Raw genomic sequence first — 24386 nt, forward strand, 5'->3', positions numbered from 1 at the left:
TTGTTTGTAAATCTGTGCACACAGTTTCTTAAAGTCTGCACACAGATTTCTAAATTGCAGGAACTGATTTGCTTTCTGTGAGCACAGATTTGCAATCTAAGTGCATGGAATCAGGGCCCACACAATGCAAATCTGTGCGCACAGTTAACGAGATGATAAAGCAGGGTGTACTCTACGATTTACAGTCTGTTCTGTTTTTTTCCTAAGCCTTCTGGGGCTCTGTACAATTCTCATGGTAAGAATTTGTGTCCTTTATGCAAACCTACCTGTGTCTCTGCAGAAAGTATACCGTGGCCTTTTAAAGGTGGAGGTCAGCGGGCAAGGGGAGGTAGGCGTGGTTGTTGGAGAGGAGTGGGGGGTGTGGCGAGGTCTGTTTGCCAGGAGGTTTCAGAGGATAATAGCTGCTTAAGGGCTTGCATCTGAGGTATTCACATTATACTGAAATATAGGGAAAGTTTTGCAGAAGACCCATACAGGTTTTGGTAGGAAGCTCAAGGATTGTTTGTATAGTATGTGCACTGTGGAGCAGATGTTTTCCTAAAGGGCGGAGGGCGGGGTCTGGAGGGGGAAAAGGATGGAGGGACTAAGGGCTAAAGGCAGAGAAGGACATGCTAGCTTGAACAGGATAGATTTCTCAGGGTTACAGTACTCAGCCACAGAGAAATCCAGCGCTAAAATGAAAGCTGCTTCGCACCCTTGTTTTTGATCTCTCCAACTGCTAATGAATGGACAGCATTTACAGTACGTGTAAACAGGACACAATTGTTGAACCAACAGCAGGAAGAACAGAAAAGTTCAGAATGAGAAGCAGAGATCTGAGGATACCTGGATCTCCGCTAAGATTGACATCGTTAGTTGTTTTTCAGTAGGGTTTTTTTTTTTTTTTTTGTGTGTGTGTTTGTTTTCTGTAAAGTCCCAGTCTCTTTTTCTTCTGAGTCATTTTATCCCAGTTGCACAGATCAGCACTCGCCTGCTTTGGGATGGTGGTGGACAGGCTTCTTTTTTTTTTTTTTTTTCAAAACAGTCACTCCACCAGATGAACCCGCACACACCCGTGTAGTCTTTGAAGAAGCTTTGAGGAGTCCATCCAGAGACACAGCCAGGTACTCTATGAACCAGTCACTTTGTCCACTGTGCTACACGCACTCTGTGAGGGAGCCCAATGGAGCCACACTGGAGGAATCAACATATTCTTTCACACAACTTTTTGACCGAAAAAACCCCCCCAAAAAACTGAGAACTGAAATCCTCACTGACATATAGAAGAGAGAGACAGAGAAAAAGACGAGGAGGAGAAGAACGTTCAACTTTCCCCACTTTTATAATTCACTTCACATCAGTTCTACAGGAGGCGGACAAAATAATGGAAACACAACATACCAGAGGTATTTAAGTATTAGAGTAACTTAAACTGACCTCTGACGGCAGCTAGACAGTTTGTAAGCTTTGTAAGACGCCAAATATCTTTAAAAAAAGATCCTTGTTTGAGCCAATTCTCACACAGAAGATTTTGACGGCGCTCTTTAAAAAAAGAGTGAAATACACATGTAACAATCATTCTGCCAAACTGGCTTACATTAGCAAAAATATACAGATGTAAATTAAAGCATGTTTCCTTAAGAATGTACTGTCAATATCTTGATAAACCACTGGTTGTTTCCTTTATTTCATTCTCCTCGTGTGCCTATAAGGAGAGTGCATCCAATCCCTTGTATTCCCCCTTTTTTTCATCCTCCTCGTCTTTTTCACCCCCCACATTGCACTCACCCACAGCACCGTTAAAACGCTAAGATCCAAGGGGGGTGCGGGACAAAGACCGAAAGAGAGAGAGAGAGAGAAGACAGAGGAAGAAAAATCAATATTTCAAAAAAAAAAAAAAAAAAATCCTCTTATCTTTCCCTCCTCCATCTTGTCTTTCTCTGGCACACATGGACAGGCTGCTCCCCGTTTCCTTGTTCTTATCAAATTTGAAAAGCCTGGCTGCGGAAAAATTCCAACTGATCCTGTAATGATTACACATTTCTGTCTCTCTAACTGGCTCCCACACTGGCTGCAGGGCACTGGTGTTCCCTTTAAATGCTTCCCCCACCATCTTTACTTCTATTGTATTCCCCCTTTCTTGCCCTTTTTTTCTGGCCATGGCATTACCGTCTGTCTGGGTCAGCAGAAGAAGAAGAAGAAGAAGAAGTCCAGCATATTATCAGAAACATTTTTGCTATATCATTTACACATGTATATAATTTACAGAATACTGTTTTTTTTTCAGTATATAGAAAACAACAACATCTACCTAAAAAGTTTTACATTCAGTAGCTGAACCGAAAGGAAACCAAACGAATGTCAACGGAATTAAACATCACACAAGTAGAAACCTCATCATACATCGACAGTGCATTGAATCCTGCATGAAAGTTGGAAATCAAAGGCAAACTTATGTCCAAGAGTTGCAGATCACAAATAGATATATCTATATTCATATATAAATGTTTTTTTCTTCTTACTGGTAATACAATAAATACAACATTAGTAAATGGCTACAACGGACTCTCCCACCATGCCTGACAGCATGTAATTAGTACAACGTTTAAATATAGAAGGATGTCACTAAAGTAGAGATCCATATAAATAGAAAGTTTTTAAAGAGACTCTTAGGAAACCTTTTGTGACACTTTTTAAAGACTTCACATGGGGCTTTTTTTCCCCTCTATCCCACCGTGTCTCCCTCCCTGGTGGTGGAAGTCGAGGGAAGATGGATGGAAGGAGTTTCGCGCGACGCTCCGAAAGCAGACAGCTCCCATGTTTCTAATTTGTACAACCCCTCCCAGACTGCCTGTTAAACCCACCCTTACCCCCACCCAACACGATGTACAAAAGCAGTTTACTACACAGCACAGCCACCTCTAACCACAACACTACAATGACATGTTTGGTCGTGATGTCAGGGGCCACCAGGCCTCCAGCAGACATGACCTACTGCTCCAGCTGGGCCTCTTTCTTATCTCCATTTGCACAGACCCATGTAGTGACACTTAAATATTTCTATGCTTAATTTTTGGAATCAACAAAATGCAGACAAAACGAACAAAACACAACTACACTACTGCAGTTTGTTAGTGGAAGACAGGCTGAAAAAGCTTTTGTCTATCTAAAGAATACACCATGTTTCCTTAAGAATCACATAGTGACATGTCTGCTGGAACGGCTACCCCCCCTCCCCCCCGCCCTCCCCCCCAACATCCCACACTGCACACACATACATACACCAAGTCCACACCCACCCCAAAACCCCTGCACCATAGAGGGGCAAAGGTTGAGGGGTGCAATCAGAAGACGGGGGGAAGCTGGTATCTCCATACCTCACCTCCGTCTTCCAAATTGCAAAAACAACATTTATACCCAAGTTTCTTTTTTTTTTTGTATACATACTTACTATATTACACACATATAATATATCATATGTATATAGGTACATTAGTGTTTGCTCTTTTTGGAAATCATAAACTTAAAAAAGTTTACAAAAATAAAATGTTTTATGGTGACCTCTCTAATTGGTCTCTTACGCTCAGCAAGGCTTGTTTTTCAGGGGTCAGAGCCAGCAGGCTCCCCTTCCCCTGGACTACAGGCTCAACGGTTCAGGCCCCGACTCAGAGCAGGTCCACAAACATCGTCCATCCATTCGTCAGATCCTATGTTTCATTCCTGATAGAAGGCCGGGCTCCTTTACAAATCTGCTCGTTGTTATAGTTGTTTTTTTAAGCATCCTTCTGTGTCCACGTTGTTCTTCTCTTTTTTTTTAAAGTTGATGTCCATCTGTACTCATCCCTCTAGTCTTTCGTGTATTTACTAAAAAAAGAAAAAAACAAGCACGTCAGTGTGAATCAAACATTCATCTACATTGTTGTATTTGCTCCTGTACAGTGTTCAGAAATACACATAATGGCACGGTAAAGATAAAAACATCACAACGGGCATGTTTTAACAATTTTAACAAACAGCATATTTTTGACTCAGACATTTTGGCTGATTTGTTGCTGATATTTTATTCAGCTCTGGTTAAGAGACAAAATGATTTGAAGTAAGCAGAAGGCATTATCCTTGTCAAAGCCAGCAGCTCTTCTTACCAATGATAAACTGGAGCTGGTAACTGAGAGTCCATCAATGGGAAGTAAAAATGAGAATATTCATTTGACCAAGGCAGAAACTCACATGACCAAACTTGTAACTTTCTTCATTGGCTATACAGTTTTAGCGAGACATTAGCTTCTGAGGCTGGCAGCAGCGGGACTAAGTCAGCCATCCATTGGTTTTGCTGTAGACTTCTGCTGTATATTTGATACAAACACATGTAACTAAGGCAAGCAAACCAATGAAGTGGCTACTGGTTTGGCTATATTTGAGGCAAGAAACAACATGGCTTGCCACCTCGTCTTCTGGCCGGTTAAGTATTAGCTTCCGATACAAGTAAGATACTAACTCGATTTTTTTTAATACTAACCGATTATGACAGGATTCAGAGCCAGGAACTGAGGAGGGCAGCACAGCTGGATCAGCTCAACTTCACCCTTTTTTATATGAGCCTTCTAAACCCTATTTTATTTTAACCATCATCACAAGTATTCATTTTACCATCTTAGAAGCTCTGCAGTTAGTGTTTACAGAATGTTTTCTTCCTGCACAACACACTTCTGACCTTCCCACAAAGAGGAAACAAGTATATCAAACTGCAGGAAGAGCGAAGAGGAGTAAAAGAGAGAGAGGGAGGCTGGCTATTTCCTGGGAGGCTCTCGTCTTTCCAGTGTGCCTTTAATTCTGGGAGATGAGCAGAGGTTTTGTGTGTGTGTGCAGGAGAGAGTGAGTGTGTGTCTGAGGGAGGTTGAATCTTCAGAGGCGAGAACAGAAGAAGCTGACTTTAATTCAGCATAGCTTTGTAGTTGTTCTGTCCCGCCCCTCCAAAGAGAGACAAAGGGAGAGAGACAGAACCTGCTACACCACTGAGTCGCCAATCACAGCTAATAACAGCATCCTCTTGTCTCAACTCGGCTCCCTCCCAGATACATTTTCATATCAGGGTCGCTGTGAGAATTTAGCCTCTGAGGGAGAAGAAAGGAAGGCGCGATGGGGGGAAAAGAAGTTTTGAGTGTAGAGGGCTGGGTCTTTAGTGGATGTAGAGGAGAATCTAGCTGAGAGCTAAGCTGGGCTGACAAGTTCGTTAATCACTTGAGGCAAACACCTCCTGCAGACGTAAATGGCTTTAGAAGTTCTTGCCACACTGCAACCCTGAAAACCCCCCTTCCCCCATTTTCCCCATCTCTGGAAACCTGTCTCCATAAATTGAACAACTGGTAGGCAAGGGAAATAATTCTGTTGGAAGCGTACTGGTTGTTGTTTGTAGTCTGAGTAGTTTCGACCAATCATTGAGCTCAGAGACAAAGGAGGGACAACGCACCAGTCTCACAGAAAACATGAAAACTTTTAGCTATTGTCTCCTGACAAAGTTTGACCAAAAAATCTTGTTGCAGATTATCTCTACACTCGACTAACGTTTAAAGTCTCTTGGTAGGCTTTCATCTTAAAGCCAATTGGCTTTAAGTCTGATGACAATATAGGCTCCAGGAGCTATGGCTAACTTTGTGGCTCTTCAGTTGTATCCAACTGATACTGGAATTAGCGATAAAGGACATCTTGGCCAAGACTTCTTTCTCTTCCTTCACATTAGAAATCACCTTGTCTGTTCTAACCTCCCGAAGAGAGAAGAATGACCGAGATAGAGAGAAGTTAAGAGGTGAAAGATGAAGCAACATCATCAGTCGTGTTTCAAAACTCAGCTCGACACAAATATCTTATTTTGTGAGCAGGAAAAAGGAGACAAGAAGAGACAAGTATAAACATGACAGGTGTCCCAAATTATATTGTATAAGTATATGTTAGTATATACAAATCTGAGGATTAACAGTTCAGTATGATATATATTTGAAGTAGAGACAATAAATCAAAATGCATCAGTGGTACATTCACTGATTTTCTTTGCATTGCACAAATTTGCTGCCTCTTACATATTAAGCAGTCGTGGCATGTGAGAACATTTCGAATAAATGAGAAAGTTAAATACAGAAAAAAACTGAAAAGAGGAAGAAGTCCAGAACTTGGCAAATTATCAATTAATGAAACTGTTTTTCAAATAATTACATACAATACCAGATCATATATAGAAAAACAAGAAAAAATCACACACAGCACGTTTAAACTAGAACTACACATCATATATTTGGTTATTTTTTCATATAAAACATTTATCTCTAAAAAACCCCTTAATGTCTAAACCCAAGACTGAAAAACAAAATGAAAACACACATTTTAAAAGCTGTCGATTGGAAAAAAAAAAGGGGTGGGGGGGAGAGTCTATAGAGAACAGACATGAAAAAGGACTCTGGAGATTGCTTGTGCCCTTCTTCTCATATCTGCCCCTCAACCCTGGAACAGTACTGTGATGACTCCTACTATGGCTCTATGAAAAATATGTGGCCTTTAAATTGGCTCCCTTGTGGCTTCTTTGATAGTAGAGGCCCGCTCTGTTCATAAGTCTTTTGACTCTGGCTCTGTCACCCACAATCCCACAGAGGAAGGTCTGTGTGGCTTTCTACTGGAGCCACAGTCAGTTACAACACAAACAGACTCAAAGACCAACACTGAGCATTTATGTTTATGTATAGAAATGGAAGGCAGTGGAGAAAATAACTTAAGAAAGAAGAAACTTGTTGAAAATGTTCTCACCATCATAAACAACAACAACTACTGGAATCAAGGGACAGTGGAGCAGCCAGGCTTTTTGACTGGGGTGGCCCATGTGGGGCATTGACTTATGCAGGGACAACCTCAAGTGTGAAGTGCACACACACCAATTTCTATCTTCATTTCCACTGTAACTTCTATAATGTAAGTAGGGCCTGACTGTTTTTTGGGCCGATACTGATATTGATATTGGGGAGAAAAACGATATCATTCTTAGAAATATGTTCGATCTGTAGAAATAGATAAAGATTTACACATTTATTGTGTTAATCCCTCAAATGCAGTTATCAAACACTTGTGGGAAAGATATACAGTATAAGGATTGGAAGACAAGATGGTCACTCAATTGGAAAGTAACTCTTCATGTACGTGCATCATCGCTCGACACTCTGGAGAGTGATGATGGTTGTTGTAATCCATATAGCGCCCTCTGCTGGTGAAAAATAACTTCTAGTGTAATCCAACCATACTCAAATTAAATGCTTTTTGAATGGTGAATTACTCTTGTTTTATTGGTGCATATCTGTAATAAAATTAGCTGAAACCGATAGTCACTTGATATGGCTGATTAATTGATCGGGCACTAAATGTAAGTATCTAAAATATGTTATATTCCCGCATACAAATTAACACATTGGCAGTATTAAATCATCTTTGCTTAATTCTTTATGGACTTAAAAAGAAGACGTATATTCAAAGACGAAATGTAAACTAATTCAAAAGTAAACATGCCAAATGGAAATCCAAAGAATCGACTGGCAGCGAGTCGAAAAAGTGTTTGGATCCTTTTTTTTTGGGCCCAACAACTCTGACAAGGCAAATAGCCAATCATAGTTTAGGATTTTGTGGTGGCCACTGGGGTGGGCCAACCCTTGTGACAAGTATTACGAGCCTAACATAATGAATACTCGTAAAGCAAGGAAACTGTAACTAAGTTATTATTACTATTGTAACTATTTTTATTACACCTTATGAACCCTTTATTTTACATGTAGAAATTGAAAAATGAATGGATGCACACTTTGCTGGACAAACTAAATAATGACAACATGTCTACACTGAGCAATATTATACATGACATGTTCGTTTTATATTGGGGCTTTTTGGAAAGAAACAAACATGTACAAGTAGACTCAGACTTTTTTTGACAGCCTAGTTTTGACTATGTATTGGCTGATGAGTATATACTTCTGGCTTTATTGTCCGAGCCATTTCTGTCAGGTGTTGGAGAAAAACAGGTGGGAAAACAAGGGACAGAAAATTCCAGAGTCAAATATTTTGGACGGTGGCCTATGCATTTCAATCTCAAAATGAATCTATTAACAAAGCCAATTAAACTTAATAGTCATTTTCAGCCACGACAACTCTTACTGAAAATCCCCAAAGAACTGAAAAGCTCAGACTCACAGCAAAACAACTGTTGTAATGTTGTTGCCATAATGAATCATGTCCAGTTAAAAAGAAGGAGATAGGGACAATATAGAAGGAAAGTCAGGTATAATAATATACATATATTTTTTTACATTTTACATCGTTTTGGGGAATAAGAGGAACTTGTTGCACTTCAAATGAACCATACTCGACTTTCCTTGTTTCACATTTGAGCGTCTGGCTGCTTCGTCTGCCAGCACAGTCTTTATGTTTTAGTGATGTCATAAAATGAAGAAGCAAACAGTCGTTTAAAACGTGTGCTCTCTTTCCCCAACTGAAACAAGCTCAAACAAACAAAACAGAAGCAGATAAAAGAAAATGAAGTGTCTTGCCTGAAGGTTATTTGGGAAACACTGCTACAGACAGGAGTAGACCTATGGCTCAACAGAACACATCTCACAGACACATAGAAAGGCTTCACATCGGATCAAAACAAAAACAGTTTTTCAGAGTCGTTTGCGTCATATAAAATGTTGTCTTTGTTTAACCCCTAACCACTAATAGATAAGCATAGAAAAGGAAGAACAATATTTTTTTTTCTCTTCTGATATATATATATTCTTAAGAACCTAATGTTAATATCACTCTAAGTAAAAGACTAATAAATACTACACTATAACACTTTGTTTCTATTATACACAAATACACAGAAATAACTTCCACAGCCTGAAGACAAACATGTAATTCAAATGTTAAAGTGCATGGAGGAGCGATGGATAGAACCAAACAGAAACAATGCTTCTTCTATTTACATTAAGATGGAAAGCAGTTGATATCCCATCACCGCTGAAAGTACATTCCACTGTGTGGAGGATTAAAGAGTGTTTTTGTGTGTAAAGGGCCTATTTAAGATAGTGTTGCAGTAAGGTTTAAGATCCAGGTTTCCGTCTAGCATGTAGTCCAGTATTGTTTTGATGAAAAAGTTGAAGGTGGAGACATTGCATGAAAAGGACAAATATCTGAATGCATTCTTTCAATGCAAACTAAGATCTCAGGTATAATCTGTTGTCTGTATGGCACTCTCTTTATGTTTTTTTCTTTCATGTCCAAGCTGCTCCAAACCAATTACCCCAAGAAGGATTCGTTGTTGTTTGAAATGTATCAGCTAATGTGTCCAGACTATTTGACTGGGGTGGCCCATCAGGGCCCTGACTTTTGCAGGGGTGGCTGGAAGTCTGATGTGCACACAGAAATAAATAAGTCAGAGTTACTATCCAAGGCCCCTGTCTTGTGAAATAGATTTGCAAAGTTTTTATTTACAATTTAAAGTGCAAACAAAATGAAAACTACTATCAGCATTCTGCAAAAAAACACATAATAGTTGTTTTTTTCACAAGTCCTGCCTCTGACAGGGCAAATAGCCAATCACAGTTTAGGATTTTTGGGGTGGCATTTGGGGTGGCCAAACAGATTTCTAAAGGGGGCCCATGACACCCCTAGCGACCCCTCTGGACACACCCCTGACTGTGAGGGGAAACCAGGAGTCGAAAAGTTACACTGGGTGTAATGCAGGGGCTTGTCTTAACAGCCTGCAGACATGTTAGATTAAGGCCACATATTGTGTGAGTAAAGAAAAAATAAAGAAGATGTGTGGTTACACAGAGAGAGGGAGCTTTGTAAAATCCATATTTAATGTAACAATGGACCTATCGTGGTTGGAAACAGCAAGAGAGAGAGGGAGAAAAGACAGTCTGCAGACAGACACAACAGTGACAGCAACAGACCAGCGAGCGGGAATGTGTGTATGCGTGTGTGTTTGTGTGTGAGAGTCTAGTCAGTCTGGTATATCTTCAAATGAGATCAGTGCTTATTGACTGAGCTCTCTTATCTCTAATCTGTTGGGGTAAATTGCCTCGGTTGCTGCGTCTCTTCCTACTCCCCTTTCTTCCTGCGCTACTGACTCCCCTCTTTACGATCCCATCAGACACAGCAGGCACAGATGCTATTTACTGGTGGGAGTGTGTGTGTGTGTGTGTGGTTGACAGAGAGAGGGAGTTGGATTGGTGGATGACTGAATACTTGGGGTGTATTAGACAGTCTTGCATGTGTTGGCTTCATCTTAGATCTCCTAAACAATGCAGTGTGTGAGTGTGTTGAGATTTATTATAATATTATTATTATTAGACCAGAACTAGACCAACTGGGACTTCTACAAGTCCTTTTCCCCAGTCAAGTTAGATGTGGCTCTTTAAAACAAAAATACCACCTCTCGTTCCTTATACTAAGTAAAAGGTGGGGAGCTACTGCATCACAAGGACAGTTACCTTGTGATTGACAAAATCCTACAATGGCAAACAATAAAATGGGATATTTAGAATCCCATTGCACTAAAAGCTGTAAATAAGTTAGTCAGAGTTTAAATTATTTTGTTTCAGTTTTCTTACTCTTCATCTTCTTATTCTAATATGGTCACTTTGGACCACAAAAACCCCAAAAGATAATGACTAAAGACTTCATTTATTAAGAAAACCACTTGTGAAACAGTGATTTTACTGTTCATACTGTCAGGCAAAAAGGTTGCCGCTTGCAAGAACAATAGGATTTCAATTTTCAGTTTAAAAGCTTTCAAAGAAGATGGAATTTCTTTGTGTCCAACATGATTTTTATTTTCTATCCAAACAGAGTAGAGCTCATTACAACATCATCTGATTTCCTTATGGAACATGGATAAAGATTCATCAGATTTAAGTACAATGAGTTTTTGGGTGCATGTCAAGAAGCTTATATCCACTTCTTTTTATTCACTGTATTGTGTTCTGTAGAACTCCAAGAAAGGGAATCTCAACAATTAGAGACCCGCTAGCTTACTTATGTCTGTGTAACAAAAATCATTGTTTGGTATATCTCTTGGCATCTAGCCTTTGTATTAGCCTACTGCAGCCATGGCACTGAACCAAGGTGGAAAAACTCTTCTCTAAATAATGGTTATCTGGGGTTTTGATGGAGAGTGGAGGTTATTAGGTTGAGCAGCCTTTCTGTTCTCTGAATGACCCTCCAGGACTTATCAAGCTGCCTCTGCACTCCAGCCTGACAACCTCTTAAAACACACTATACCTGGGGGTGGAAGTCACCTTGAGAGTCAATCTCCCACCGGAGAGAGAGAGAGAGGAAAACAGACTGAAAAACTAGTTCAGGCTGCAGCGGATACAAAAGACTTTTAACTACAATGACTGAACATCCATCCCTGCACTGGCTTCACTACGCCTCTCTGTTCATCTTTCTTTTTTATTGGTCTTGAATTAGAGCTCTGGGTGACAACTCATGCCACCGAGAAGTCATCAAACTAAAGCAAGTGAGAGATCTTGTGTTTGCATTGAGCACCCTATATTTCCTTTTTTTTTTACTTGACATCCAATAAGATGGTCTGAGGTCGTTTTGTGAAAGAGGACATCACACACGGTTTGTTTCTCTCTCCAACATGTTTCCTGAGAGCAAAGACAGATGCCTGCAGACAAGAGATGAATCAAACAAAGCTACACTTGAGTTTTCTACCCTGATCTACACCCATTTCTGTTTCAGCCAATCTATACTGGAAAAAAAAGGTAAAAAAAAATATCCTGTGAAACGTGTGAAATAGTACGAAGGAGTATTAGGGTCAAAATTACGAGAATAAAGTCTTCATTTTTGTCTTTAGTTTTAGTTATGACACACGTGGAGCATCTTGTGAAGTTATACTTAAAGGTTTCACGAATAAGGAAAACTTCCTATTGCAGTCTGTAAAACAATAGTTTGACAAAAAATATCCGATTAGTTGTGTTGGGGCTTCACTGATGCAGATATGAAACTATATGCTTTTGGCACATCAGCATCACGTCATCATAAAATATCAGGACCCTCATTGGTTACTTTTTCCAACAGCGGAGGTTGCGGCTTAGGCTCATTGTCTAATAATTTCATGATGTTAATGGGTCAGCCAAAATAAAACGTCTACCTTTCTAGTCAGGCTGTATACTAGCGAGCAGTCTCAGACAGTTTGATTAACTCAGAAAGAAAGATTAACCTTCTTTTTTTTTTTTTTACATCTGCTCAGTGAAAAGTTAACTTGATTGGATGAACAATAATCATTTTGTTCTTCTGAATCTGACTCTGTTGAAACAGTCAAAATGGGGTTGAAATCAAAGCGAATGATCACCTAACACTGCTCATTCTAACTCTTGTATTGGTTGGTAGAATCAGTTGTGATATGGTTAAATCATCTCTACTATCATCAAACTTTCTTGACTAAACCTTCCTGCAAAATCAGAATAATGAACCCACTGCAGTACCTCCCAAGCACCAAGTGTGAGAGATAAAAAAAAACGACTACACGGCTCGTTGAACATGATGATTAATGCCCAAAATACGATTAATGCAGCTTTAACATGAACATGGTGCTGAGATGTAAGTATTAAAGTAGTATTTTAGGAACATGTCCCCCCATCTGTTCGCTAAGTAGTCAAACATATTTGTCAGTTTTCCTCTGTATGCATTCATAGAAAAAGCGGGATTATTGCCTTGTGTATGCCGGGCATGGGGAGTCATGAAACAGTGTGAAGTGTTGTGTGGAAATAATGTCGTTTTCTCCTTTAAAGCCATTCAGCAGTAATGGGATACCTCCTGCCTCTGGCACTACGCCAACGATCAATGGACTCGAACACACTGCTGCCCAATTTGCAATGGATGCCATAGCTCTTGCTCCACACCCCCTGCTAGACATCACTTCCTCCTGCATTCAGATTCCGTAATACATCACTCCTTTTCCTCTCACAAATTTCCGTTTCATAATGCATCACTTACTGGAAGCCATTTTGTTTCAAGTGTCACCTCATTTGGAGTGGAACAGCTCGGAGTCCCGTTAAGTCAGTCCAAAACTCAGCTCCAGTTGTTGGCTTCCTTTAAAAATGGAGCCAGTGCTCCAAATGGTGCAAGGGCTGTTTTTATTTACTTAAAGTATCCTTAAAGTTTACTTAAAATGAGTTTCTCCAATCGGAATTGCACAAAATTAATACCTCTTATGCATACAGTGGAAAATAATCTTCAAAATAAAATCTGGGACATACGAAGCACAGAGGCCACCACAAAGGAGCTGAGTAATGGAAACCTTAGAGCCACCTTAACATCTTAAAGAGGAAAAGATTGGGGGACTGAAAGTTTCCCTGCTGTTTCAACAACAGACATTTCAATGCAGATACATTCAAGTCAACACAGAGTAACAAAATCTTGTTTTTTTTTCAAAGGAAGTACAATACATCAGTAAATGACAAATGTTACACTCTGTAAGTTGGGAAGACTTGAGAATGGTTCTTGTGTGTCAAAGTCACATTTGCCAACAGGAAGATTTTTATTTTAAGTTTTCCATGAAGAGGGTTAAGATGGTTATTTAGTGGTTTCATTTTTTTTTTTGTGTAAGTCTTTTTTTTGTGGGAAGCAAAGGGGGGTTGGGGGAGTCTCCCTCTTTTCTAGTAGGGAGTGAAGCGACTGCACCCTCCTCTGTAAAGGCTAGCCTGCAACATCAAAGATGAAAAAAAAAGTCCAATCAGTATTCCATGTATGTTGGTAATTGTTTAAAAAAGATAACTTTTCTTTTTCCTCCAAAGATACATTCCTCCCTTTTTCCACTTGTCTTGTTTGACGTCAAGTGTATTTGTGCAGAAGTAAGTTTTTAAAATGTGGTTTTGTGTGTGATAACTGCATGTTCATTAACAACACGTGCTAACACTAAACTCTTGGGAACAGCAGCTCTAGCATCAGTTTTGCATGTGCAGGGCTCGAGAATAAAAAGTGAGACTTTCTCCCCGGCTCATTAAAGCTTTCTGAGAAGTGTTCCATGTTTTATGACGTTTGGACATTCAATGATAACTAGCATGTTGTGAACTTTGCATTAAAGTTGCAGTTGGTTAGGTGTCGGCACCAAAATGACTTGTTCAGGAGAAAGATCAAAGTTTGACTTTAAATTAGGGCTTTCAAAATCATGCTTACGTTTAATCAACCTTAACAGGTTAGTATTTTTAGTAATAATATGATTTTACCGATTAATGTGCAAGTTCACATGTAGCCTCATTCCCCTTAATCAGCTCTTTAAAACATTTGGCGACAGACAAAAGCGGGCCATTAAAGTCTGCAGGATTGACGTTCTGATCATGAAGCCTGATGTTCCTAAACAGATCTATGGACTGACATTTTTTATCATTTTTTTCAATGCTTTTTTATACAGTGAAAAAAACTGTAAAATAATCTGTGTCATTAACACACAGATCCCTGTCAAGAGACGCCCTGATGGCCTAGCTGTTAGGTCGTTCCTCATGTACGTAACCATAGTCCTGCAAGTGCGCCGCCTGGGTTTAAATTTAAATTTAAATTTGACACGTCACCCATGGAGCCACACCAAAATCCTACATCAATTGTTTGGGCTGTGTTGTAACAGCAACTCTCTTTGCATTTCAGTGAGAGCATTTAAACATTTAAAGGCTAATTATATGCTTTTTTTGATTGTGATTTATCACAATTCAATTTCTGTATTGATTGACAGTACATGTTTAAATAAGTCATAATGACCATAAATTCTCATCTGACATAAATTACTTTACGAAATAATCCTTCATACCTTAAAAAAAGGCCACATTAAATGTTTTTTTAATGGTGATGCCATCCGTCCGTCTAATCTAGAATATCTGATCATATTTACAGCCACAGTTAGGCCTGAACTCACAAGATCTGACAGAAGTGTTTCTCAAAAATGATCCACGCTTTTCGCTTTTTTTTAAAGAAAAAGTTAAAAACCGTCATTATTAAATAGATCTGACTACTTGTTTGAGTCCACGTTGTTAGAAATAATACAGTGTGATTGAAATTGAGTAAGTGGTGCTGTTGTGTTAAAAACTGAAGTGAGGGTTTTTTGATGTGGGAGGATGCAGAAAAAGGAAGGAGTAATTTGAGGAAAAAAGAGAAGAAAGTGTAGAATAATCAGGAGGAAAACACAGGCCACTGTTTTTAATTAAGTAAATGAAGAGGAAAAAATGGTCGCAATTAATGAAGGCTTTTAGCTAGCAGCTGCACTAGGGAGGCAGGAAGAGGGGGGTGTTCGGGGGACACATGGTGGTAGGGCTTTCCATTTCCATCACCACAAACACGTCAGCACTCAGCATCAACACTCAGCTGTCTGGAGTCCAAGATACTGCACCACGCAGCAGCTCGACTGCAGCCGGTTTTGCTACCAATAACTTTAATTCTCCCACTCCTCCTCCTCCTCCTTTTGCGGTCTATCTTTCGCTCCTTCTACTTTAATCTCCCATGGCACGTCGAAGCATGTACTAGATGGTCGTTAATCTTTGGAGGAAGTCCCTACCCACACCCACGAAAGAAAACAAATTGTACTTTCTCTGTTCCCCCGTTTGTCTGGGGCGCTCAGTTTCTTTCTTTAGAAAGATTTTTTTTTCATCTTTGATGTTAGCTGCAAAGCTAGCTAAAAACAAACATTAACCATTCGACTATCTCCCCTTGAAAAATTTGAAGAGACTTGTTTCCTGTGGGGAGGAAATCTCAGTCTCGATTGGATTTTGTGCAAGTAGCTTCAGGCCAATGAAATTGAATGGGGAGTTTGAGAATAAGGCAATGTCCCTTTTTCATTTACTGAAGTGGCAAAGATTCACATTAAACATTAAAATGCTTCCCTCAGAGGAAAACACAACTCACAGGAACAACAAGTTGAAGAGTAAAAATAGGCTCTTTGTTGAAGATAAGACTATTAATAAAGCAAGCAAGCAAGCAATACACTTGATTTGATTCATTCGTTAACTTTAAGTAGTTTTAGAAATCGTTCAGTTAAACTTCTCAGATACAAAATGGGTCTCTTTTCATTTTTCAAACATCCTGGTTCATACATTATCTTATTGGAGACAACATTGTGATTCTGAACCAGACTCAGTTTGGCACAGTATTCAGACAATCAGAAGTTAAGAAACAACTTACCATAGTGCCCACACTGTATGTGGCTGCAGGACCAATCGTATGGTGATATGGGTCTGCTGTTGCATAGACTCTGCCATAACTATGGAAGAAAAAACAGACAGATACAGTGTTTACTATGACTATACAATAAAACAATCTATGTTGTAGAGAAGCTGAACTGATGTTTATCGGACCAATGGATCAAGACAAAAGCTGGATATTTTGCAGCAGCAGAGCCAACATTTGCATGACAGTACCCCAGTATGGTTAATAGATAACTAATTCTCTAATTATCTAAGAAAATTATTCAGTATCTGTAAATGGTAAATTGACTTGAGCTTGTATATCGCTTTTCTCGTCTTCTGACTACTCAAAGTGCTTTTACACCGCAGGCCACATCTACCCATTCACACACTGATTGCAGAGGCTGCTAATGTAAAGTGTCCATCAGTATACACATCAATACGCTGCGGAAGAAACAGCAGGAGCAACTTGGGGTTAAGAGTCTTGCCCAAGGACACGTCGGACATGTGGCTGCAGGAGCTGGGAATCAAACCCCCAACCTTCCAGTTGAGGGATGACCGACTCTACCAAATGAGCCACAGCCATCCTGCCAAATGTGCTCTGCCAACATCACTTCATTGGGTGTAGCCACTGTAATGTCACCCATTGTTGTGGACCAACATTTGGAATTTTGGCTTTCACCACCTCTACATCTGCATGGGGGGGAAACTGTGATAAACGTTTTAAATGCAGTTATTGGCCAGAGAAAAAACAGGATTTGTACTGAATTTTACATTTTTCAATTACAATTACTGAAAAAATAAACAGCTGACCACTGAGAGTGTTTCAGTAAAATCAAACACAGAACAAGGCCTTCTTCAGGTTGCCAGGGCAGTGACCTGCCAATTACAAGTTAGCTATGCCCTAAAAAAAGGGTCATGGTCTTATTGTCCATGTACTGTAAATGGGACCATAATTCACAAAGTGGACATTATACCATAATGCAGATTATTTAATCCCAGCAAATGATATAATACACTGTATCAATTAATTAAGAAGTGGGGTTGTATACTTATAAACACATGTATCATCAGACATCTTTTACAAACACTGTAGTTTACCCTGCTGGTTATTAGAAGAATACAGTTCAAAGACATTTTAAAATAGGCTTTGAATCAAGAGGCTATGCCCCTTTCTTAGAGGCAATGGTTTGCATCAATGCCCTGGTCTCTTGTTCCATTAGGCCATAACATCAAGGCTGTGCTGGATCAACTTGCAAGGGGACCAAGGGGCAAATTTGAGCTGTGGACTCCTAATGACCCCCCTGCTACTACCACTATCTTTAAATCGTGTGTATATCTTGTTACCTTTAAGTGCCCCATGGGTACACACTAGCAAACATGGCAGCAATATTAGATTTTGCCCCAAGAAACCAATCCTTCACTGGAATACAACCTGTCTTATGTTTGCTGTGTGTCGATTTGTTTGTGGTAGTTTCATTCAACATATTTTTATACAGGCATATCCACCATGGAGGATTCACAGCTAATGACATAATAAGGCTTATAAAACAAGATCAGGCTTTCAGCCACTCTCCCACAATCAATCACAGGTAATAATACAGTTCTAAGTTCAGTTCTTGGTAATTCAAGTAATTAAATTCCAAAGTAAGTTAAGTATCAGCATCAGTCTTACGAAAGAAAACAGAATGCTGCTCTAAACTTGCAGATATAATCAACCTCATAAGCAACTGTTAAACAACCCATTCACTACTCAACTCTCTAAATCAGGTTACATGTGAATACTCGATTCTGATTGGCTGAAGGGTGTCCATTAACTTTTAATATATGGACACCTATGGAAGTAGTTTCAGTTAAACAGTCCGTTCACTGGTCCAAATGAATGTGCTGCAGATGGAAAGATAAGTAACCATAGCATGTCAACTCACACTGTACTTGCAAACCATTTTCACACAACCAAAGCTCACCAATTGAACATGTTATGTCAAGGCAGAGCATTTACAACTGTCAATAAACTTTCCTTTGAAAACTCCCACAGACGTCAGATCTAAGTGTATTAAAATTCTCTGTCTGACGCAGACTCAGCATGACCAACAACCAAAAGCTAGCTAGCAAGCTAAATCACAACAAATGTTCTCTTGTGCTGGAGGTCCGCAACTATTTTCTTCCAACATTTCTCTTGTTCGTATCCTTCGTGGTAAAAGGAGGAAGATGCATCAAAAAGACATGCCTGCTGTTGCCATGGTTCTCTCAGATGCTCTCTCCCAGATTTCACAGGTGTAATCAGCGATACAAGCCCTGAATTGGGAGAATCGAGCATGCCATAAATGAATCCAACTGTGTGGAAGCAGCTGATCAGGCCTTGATCAGCCCTCTTGCCCCACTGTACACTGAATGGCAAACAACATCTGATTTAGCTGATATTCAGGCTGACTTCAAAATCAACTGTGCAACCCAAAAACCTGGTCTTAAGTGGTTTTAATTCAAACAGGCTTAGCCTTCCTGGCTCAGATTTGACCAAATCTTTCCAAACTTTCTTTTGCGACCAAATCTTATCTGAGATCGTGATGGAGAGGTAAAGAATGTTTTCATTGCTGTAAAACCTATGGCATGTCAAGCAACCATCCTCCAGTTTAGCCTCCACATCATACATTAATAGCGGATAATGGACTCCTCATTGGGCATTATCCCCTATTTACTACATGCTATGGAACTCCTAAGAGGTTGTGACGGCTCTTTAAGACATTTTTTAATATGAGGTAGTAGATTCACAATCAGGATGACATTTTGACTTACTTCTCAAACATAAAACTCTTTGAACCAGTACAATTCAAAGGGGGATTTAATCAGTTGGGAAATACTGTTAATTGTTTCCCCCCTTCCAAACTCCAACCAGCAGACATAAACCTTGTGCCTGTTGGCTTTGATTGAATGGATTTGATAATGGATAGGGAGGGCCGACCAACCACAATGAGTATGCATGAGACACATAAGGCATTGGGTCGTCGATTTTAACTGGGGTCTGGAGGAGAGATCTATAATCATTTCCCCCTCTCACTCACGCAAAGGACAGGCCTATCGGATGAAAATGCAATCGATGTCTGGCTATAAATGTACGTTGTAAAGGTGAGAGTGTGTGATTGCAATGATTTGTTTTACCTGTTTCAATTTATTAGAAAAAGAGAACGAGTGTTTTATCTTCCCCGATGATGGGGAAGGATTGCGATAAAAGATTAGAAAAAGGAATGGGCAGAGTGATGAGAGGGGTAGATGGCTGAAGAGTGGTAAAAAATCAGATTGTGAGGAAAGAGGACAATTAATAAAATTATTCTTTTGGGGGTTCACATCGATGAATAAGGAACAGAGAAATGAAAATATAGGCTTTGGAGAGAAAAATATAAAAAAAAAAGAGATGAGGAAAGAATTTAAAGTATATATCATGGATGGTTTCCCACCCCTCTTTCCAAGCAGTCTTCTTCTTCACCTCCCTCTCTACAGTATGTCCCTCCTTCCTGCCATCTCGCCTGTATCTCTCTCTGTCTGTCTCCTGAGGCTTATTTCCAGTCTTTTCACCAGCATTGGCTTGGAACTAATCCCAACCCTGAATGCTCCTCCCTTTTCTTATTCCACCACCCATTCACCCCCCCCCCCCCCCCCCCGTGCCCCCAGACCGCTTTATTTATGCTCCTCTCTTCCTGTCTTGTTTGTTTATTCTGCTCTAAAAAGTAGAGGGAAGCCAGCAAAGGTCTGGAGGGCAAAGATAAGCAGTACACTTCTGTGTTAGACAATGCGTCACAGAGGGAGACCTAAGGAAAGGATAGTATTGAAGTATTCATGTAGGAGGGGAGGAAAAGGTAGGGTGAGTTTCTCTGGCTGAGCGTATCATTTCTTTTCACTGATCTGTGACAATTTTCTTCTGATGTCATGCCCAGTGTGGGAATCTTAAATGCTGTTACAACGTTGTACTGCTTCATTCTAGGTCTTGAAACCACTAAAAGAGCTTTTACACCGTCACACCTGCCCATTAACACACTGATGTAACGTGACCATCAGAAGTAACTAATCACATTCACATACACATTCATTGGCCGCCAACGAAGCAGCGAGAGCAAGAGCTGTGGGAGCTTTGGATCGAACTCCCAACCTTCCAGTTGAGAGACGCCGACTCTACCAACTGAGACCCAGCCGCCCCATAAAGAGAAGGATTCTCCCTGAGGGGTAGCGGACATCTCAGTGGTAGCAATGAGTGTTCCCTCGTATTCTGACTTCCCCAGATCGTCCTCATGTCAAAGGTAAATAAAGATGACAGGAGATGTGGAAAAAACAAGCTCACCATTTCCCAGCCCTTGGACCGATTAAATATGCCAGTATGAAATGCTGACACAAGCGCCATCTTTACCATCAGTGAAGCCGCCACCATCCCCCACTGCACGCCACCTGACGCGATGGAAAATTCACCCATCCATTGTGTATTGCATGCTGTGCTGGGAAACATGTGCGACACGAACCAGGCTGGCTGGGCTAAATTTTAACATCTTTTCTCCCTCATGAGGTCATAATCAGGCATTTAAAGAAACGGTGGTATATTGTTCAGTAAATAAACCTTGTGGAGCGCTCTTTGACTGAAAGCATCCTATATTAAAGTTAACGAGTGACCAGCAGAGGTGGACAGCACAACTCGCGGTTGGTACTTCACAATTTTCACCCAAGGATGAGAGCTCAACTACCGAACTGTAGCTAGTAAGAGAGCAAACTCCACAAAGTGGACGGAACTGAAAGAGCAACACAGCTGAGCAGAAACTGCACGTTGTAGTCTTTGCTGAACAAAATAGAAGTCTTCACGCAGAAGAACAGTTTGGTTCTTTTTTTCTCTTTGGGAAACCTAAAAAACAGACTGCGTTTAAATACCAGTGCGACTTATATTCTGGATTTTACGGTATATATTGTCTCTTCAGTTGCTGGTCAACAGGGAATATGGGAAATTTCATTTTGTCAAATTCAATGTTAACAGTAATTGCAACCTGATGTGTTGTCAGATGTTTAACATAATTACATTGTTTGAGCTCCACCCTGAGCGTGACGTTTGGAAAAAGGCTCCCTCACAAGTATTCTACTTTTGATTGGCTCAAGACAGCAACACAGCAGATTCAATGGAAGAGTTTTTGTTGCATCCGCCAAAAGCAGCCCTGAACACGACCTAGCTCACTCTGATCTCTTTCTGTGTTGTACTATCTCCCCCTGCGCTGATAAATCTGAATCTATAAATGTGACACATGAATACCCTCGGCATGACTCTTTCTTTTCAAATATGATGTGTATTATACGCAGCAAAATAAAAATGAAGTTATTTAAGACCTTCTGAGAACTCGTACAAAAAACAAATATGTTCTAAAATCTACAGTAATCCAAAGTGTTGTTGTCTGTTTCCGAGCTTTACAGTGAGAACCGGAGCTACAAGCTTATGTAAGACGACTTTTCATAGTGTAGATGAAAACTTGAGGGCATGCTGAAGTTAGACTTTTAGAGATAATATAAAAACGTATATATTAAAAAAATGACAGATGATGAAAACAACAAAAACTGTATTGCATTGGTTGGATTGGGGCTTCGGATAGCCTAGCAGTTATGAAACACTCCATGTATGGAGGCTATAGTCATCTCAGCAGCCGTGGGTTTGAATCTGACCTCAGCCCTTTGCTGCATGTCATCCTACACTCTCTCCTCAGCTAATAAAGGAACAAAAAGCCCCAAAAATTATCCTCATTATTATTACTATGGTTTGAATTATAATTAATAAATTCTTAAAGAATTCTTAAGTCCATTAGACAGTCAGTCCTGGTCGCCTTTTTCTTCATCGTAGCTCTCCCATGTGTAGACAGAGTTAGTCTAGTGTGTGTGGTTCTGTGTGTGTGTGTGTGTGTGTGTGTGTGTGAACACTACGCAGACAGAACAGAGGCAGAGTGTCTCCGTCCCCAGCCCCCTCACTCTGTGTAAGACCTCTCTTATCCCACCATAAATAAAACTCCTCCGCCTCTCCTCCCCATCTCCTCTCAACTGCACCTCACTGCCCAGGCTTCCCTTTAAATCAAGGGGGCTTAAAAAATAGAATGAGAGAGACACAGTGTAAAAGATGACAGGAGGAGAGAGCACCGAGGGATATACTGCACATCAGCCGCGGCTTGGCGAAACGGGGGAGAAGAGAAAAAGAAGGGGAATGAAATAAGTCTTGTGCCCCCTCACCTGCTCCGCTCTTCTCCTCTGCTCTGTTCATAATTCACCCGCGCACGCCGCTCGCTCCTTGCCTCTGATAAATCTTACATTATCGGCGGCCTACAGGCTCCTGCTGTGGCTGTTTCTTATCGGCCTGAGATGCTCAATCTCCCTAAGATTAGCTCCCCAAGCACCATCTTACACACACATCTCGACAGCAGTCGTAGCAGGTGCGCGCAACAGTCTCACACACACATTTTTCCATAAACACATATCACTTTTTGACTTGGAAGACTCAGTGGCAAACCGCAGACTCCCAGAGGCCCGAGGACAGACACACAGGGAGCAGAGCAGCGTTCCAGGGCAGACGGGGGCAGATGAGGTAAGGTACAGGGACCCGGAGGTTCAGGGATCAGAGGTGAGGGAGTGACAGGGAGCTCAGAGGGGAATGAGATGGAGTGGATTAAACTGCTCTTTTCCACCTCTGCTCTGTGTTCATAAAACACTCCCACAGCCCTGTGGCATGATGTTATATTGTCTGTCCTTTTTTTAAGTCCTTCTCTGTCAAATGTTGTTTATTAAATGAATACGTCACAAGTCTAAAGTGTTCATGTTTATCCTCTGTATGATCATTTTGTTCTCTGAATACACTGAGGGTCTGATTCACAGAAGGATTTCCATGGCCTTTGCGCCCACTGAACATGTGCAAGAGAATCAAAAAGACCCCGTCTGATTCATTAAACACACAGGGGGTTAAATGGACCCCTAACTGGGCTGTGGAGCAAACTGCGTCTCTGTGCACATGTCGCTGCTTTCACATATTTAAATATTCCTGACCATTCTTAAATCAGCTGTTCGTGTCAGTTTTGAATAAGTAATCCACATTACCTGCAAATGGTAAATGTTCACTTATAATTCATGTCACGTCAAACTATTCTGTGGAACCAGAAGCCATGTAAACTAGATAAGCTAGCTAGCTACCTACTTAGCAGCACGCTGCTATATCACAAGTTTTGCTGCTCTGATTGCTTATAGGTCTGTCTGGAGTTTATTTGGTCGGCGTTGGTTGAAAAGACTCCTTGGACATGTGAGTGTGAGGTTCTAGACTTATTTGCAAAAAGTAAAAAAAAAAAAAGCAGCTAACATACCTGTCACTGTATGCAGCTGCGGTGGTACCGGCTGGCTGGGCATATCTGTAAGCTGCATATCCTCCCTGTGGAGAGACGGAGGAATGTACACCGCTTTAGGAACACAAGATAGTCAACATTATTAAAGTACAAATAAAACAACTGACAACGAGAGAAGCATTGGAGTAACTGTCAAAGACACTCAGGGTGCTTTCTCTTTAGGAACGGTTGTGCCAACAACGACCCTCTTCCTACATCCACATGTATCGTGCAGAGGATGAAACGGGCCGTGCTGCGCCCATACTATGTTTTTTTTAAGTACCAGGAACTGTTTATAATCACGTCATATAGGGGTCCACTTCCTTGTTTGAGCACAGTTGCATTCACATTTCAAGTGGACCGTACTGGAGTATACATAAATCCTGCCCGAGACCACCTCTTCAAGCAGATTCGGGCGTGGCACGTGAGTACACAGTACATTTGGGTTCAAACTGATCAAATGAACCAGACCCTGGTCCCCAAATGTGAAACCACCCTCAGTCACAGAACATAGTTATAGTTAGATCATGCTGACATAGCACAGTTCTATACTTACATATATTTCTGCTCCATAAAATCCGTCCTGGTAGACCACACTGTTGACACAGGAAACAAACAGGAAACAAACATGAAGCACTTTAATGACACTGAAGTTAAATTGAATGCTTTAACCAAAGAAATAAAAAGTCCTCATGAATGTTCTGTCTGTTCTGACTTTGTGTGGGTGGAATTACTTGAGTTTAAGATGATGCGGTTGTTTTTTGTTGTTTTAATCCCCGATACAAGATGGAGCACAGTGCTTCATGATGGATTCCAAAAAGTTGTCTATGCTGCAAAACAG

At 40.5% G+C, this 24386-nt stretch overlaps 1 protein-coding gene across 6 annotated transcripts in view; it reads right to left on the reverse strand.

Annotated features, from left to right (window-relative positions):
- Positions 1-215: 215 nt before the first annotated feature.
- The window catches only part of LOC132955687 (RNA binding protein fox-1 homolog 3-like), a 548807-nt gene continuing 524636 nt past the window's right edge, over positions 216-24386 (reverse strand). For all 6 annotated transcript variants that reach the window (XM_061028634.1, XM_061028638.1, XM_061028637.1 and 3 more), the window contains 4 exons: positions 24102-24141; positions 23528-23592; positions 16168-16246; positions 216-3843 (listed from right to left, as the gene is read on the reverse strand). In XM_061028634.1, the coding sequence (XP_060884617.1) occupies positions 3841-3843; positions 16168-16246; positions 23528-23592; positions 24102-24141 (187 nt within the window). In that variant the 3' untranslated portion in view covers positions 216-3840. The remainder of the gene's footprint in view (positions 3844-16167; positions 16247-23527; positions 23593-24101; positions 24142-24386) is intronic.

The sequence above is a fragment of the Labrus mixtus genome, chromosome 21, assembly GCF_963584025.1.
Source record: "Labrus mixtus chromosome 21, fLabMix1.1, whole genome shotgun sequence".
NCBI lineage: Eukaryota > Metazoa > Chordata > Actinopteri > Labriformes > Labridae > Labrus > Labrus mixtus.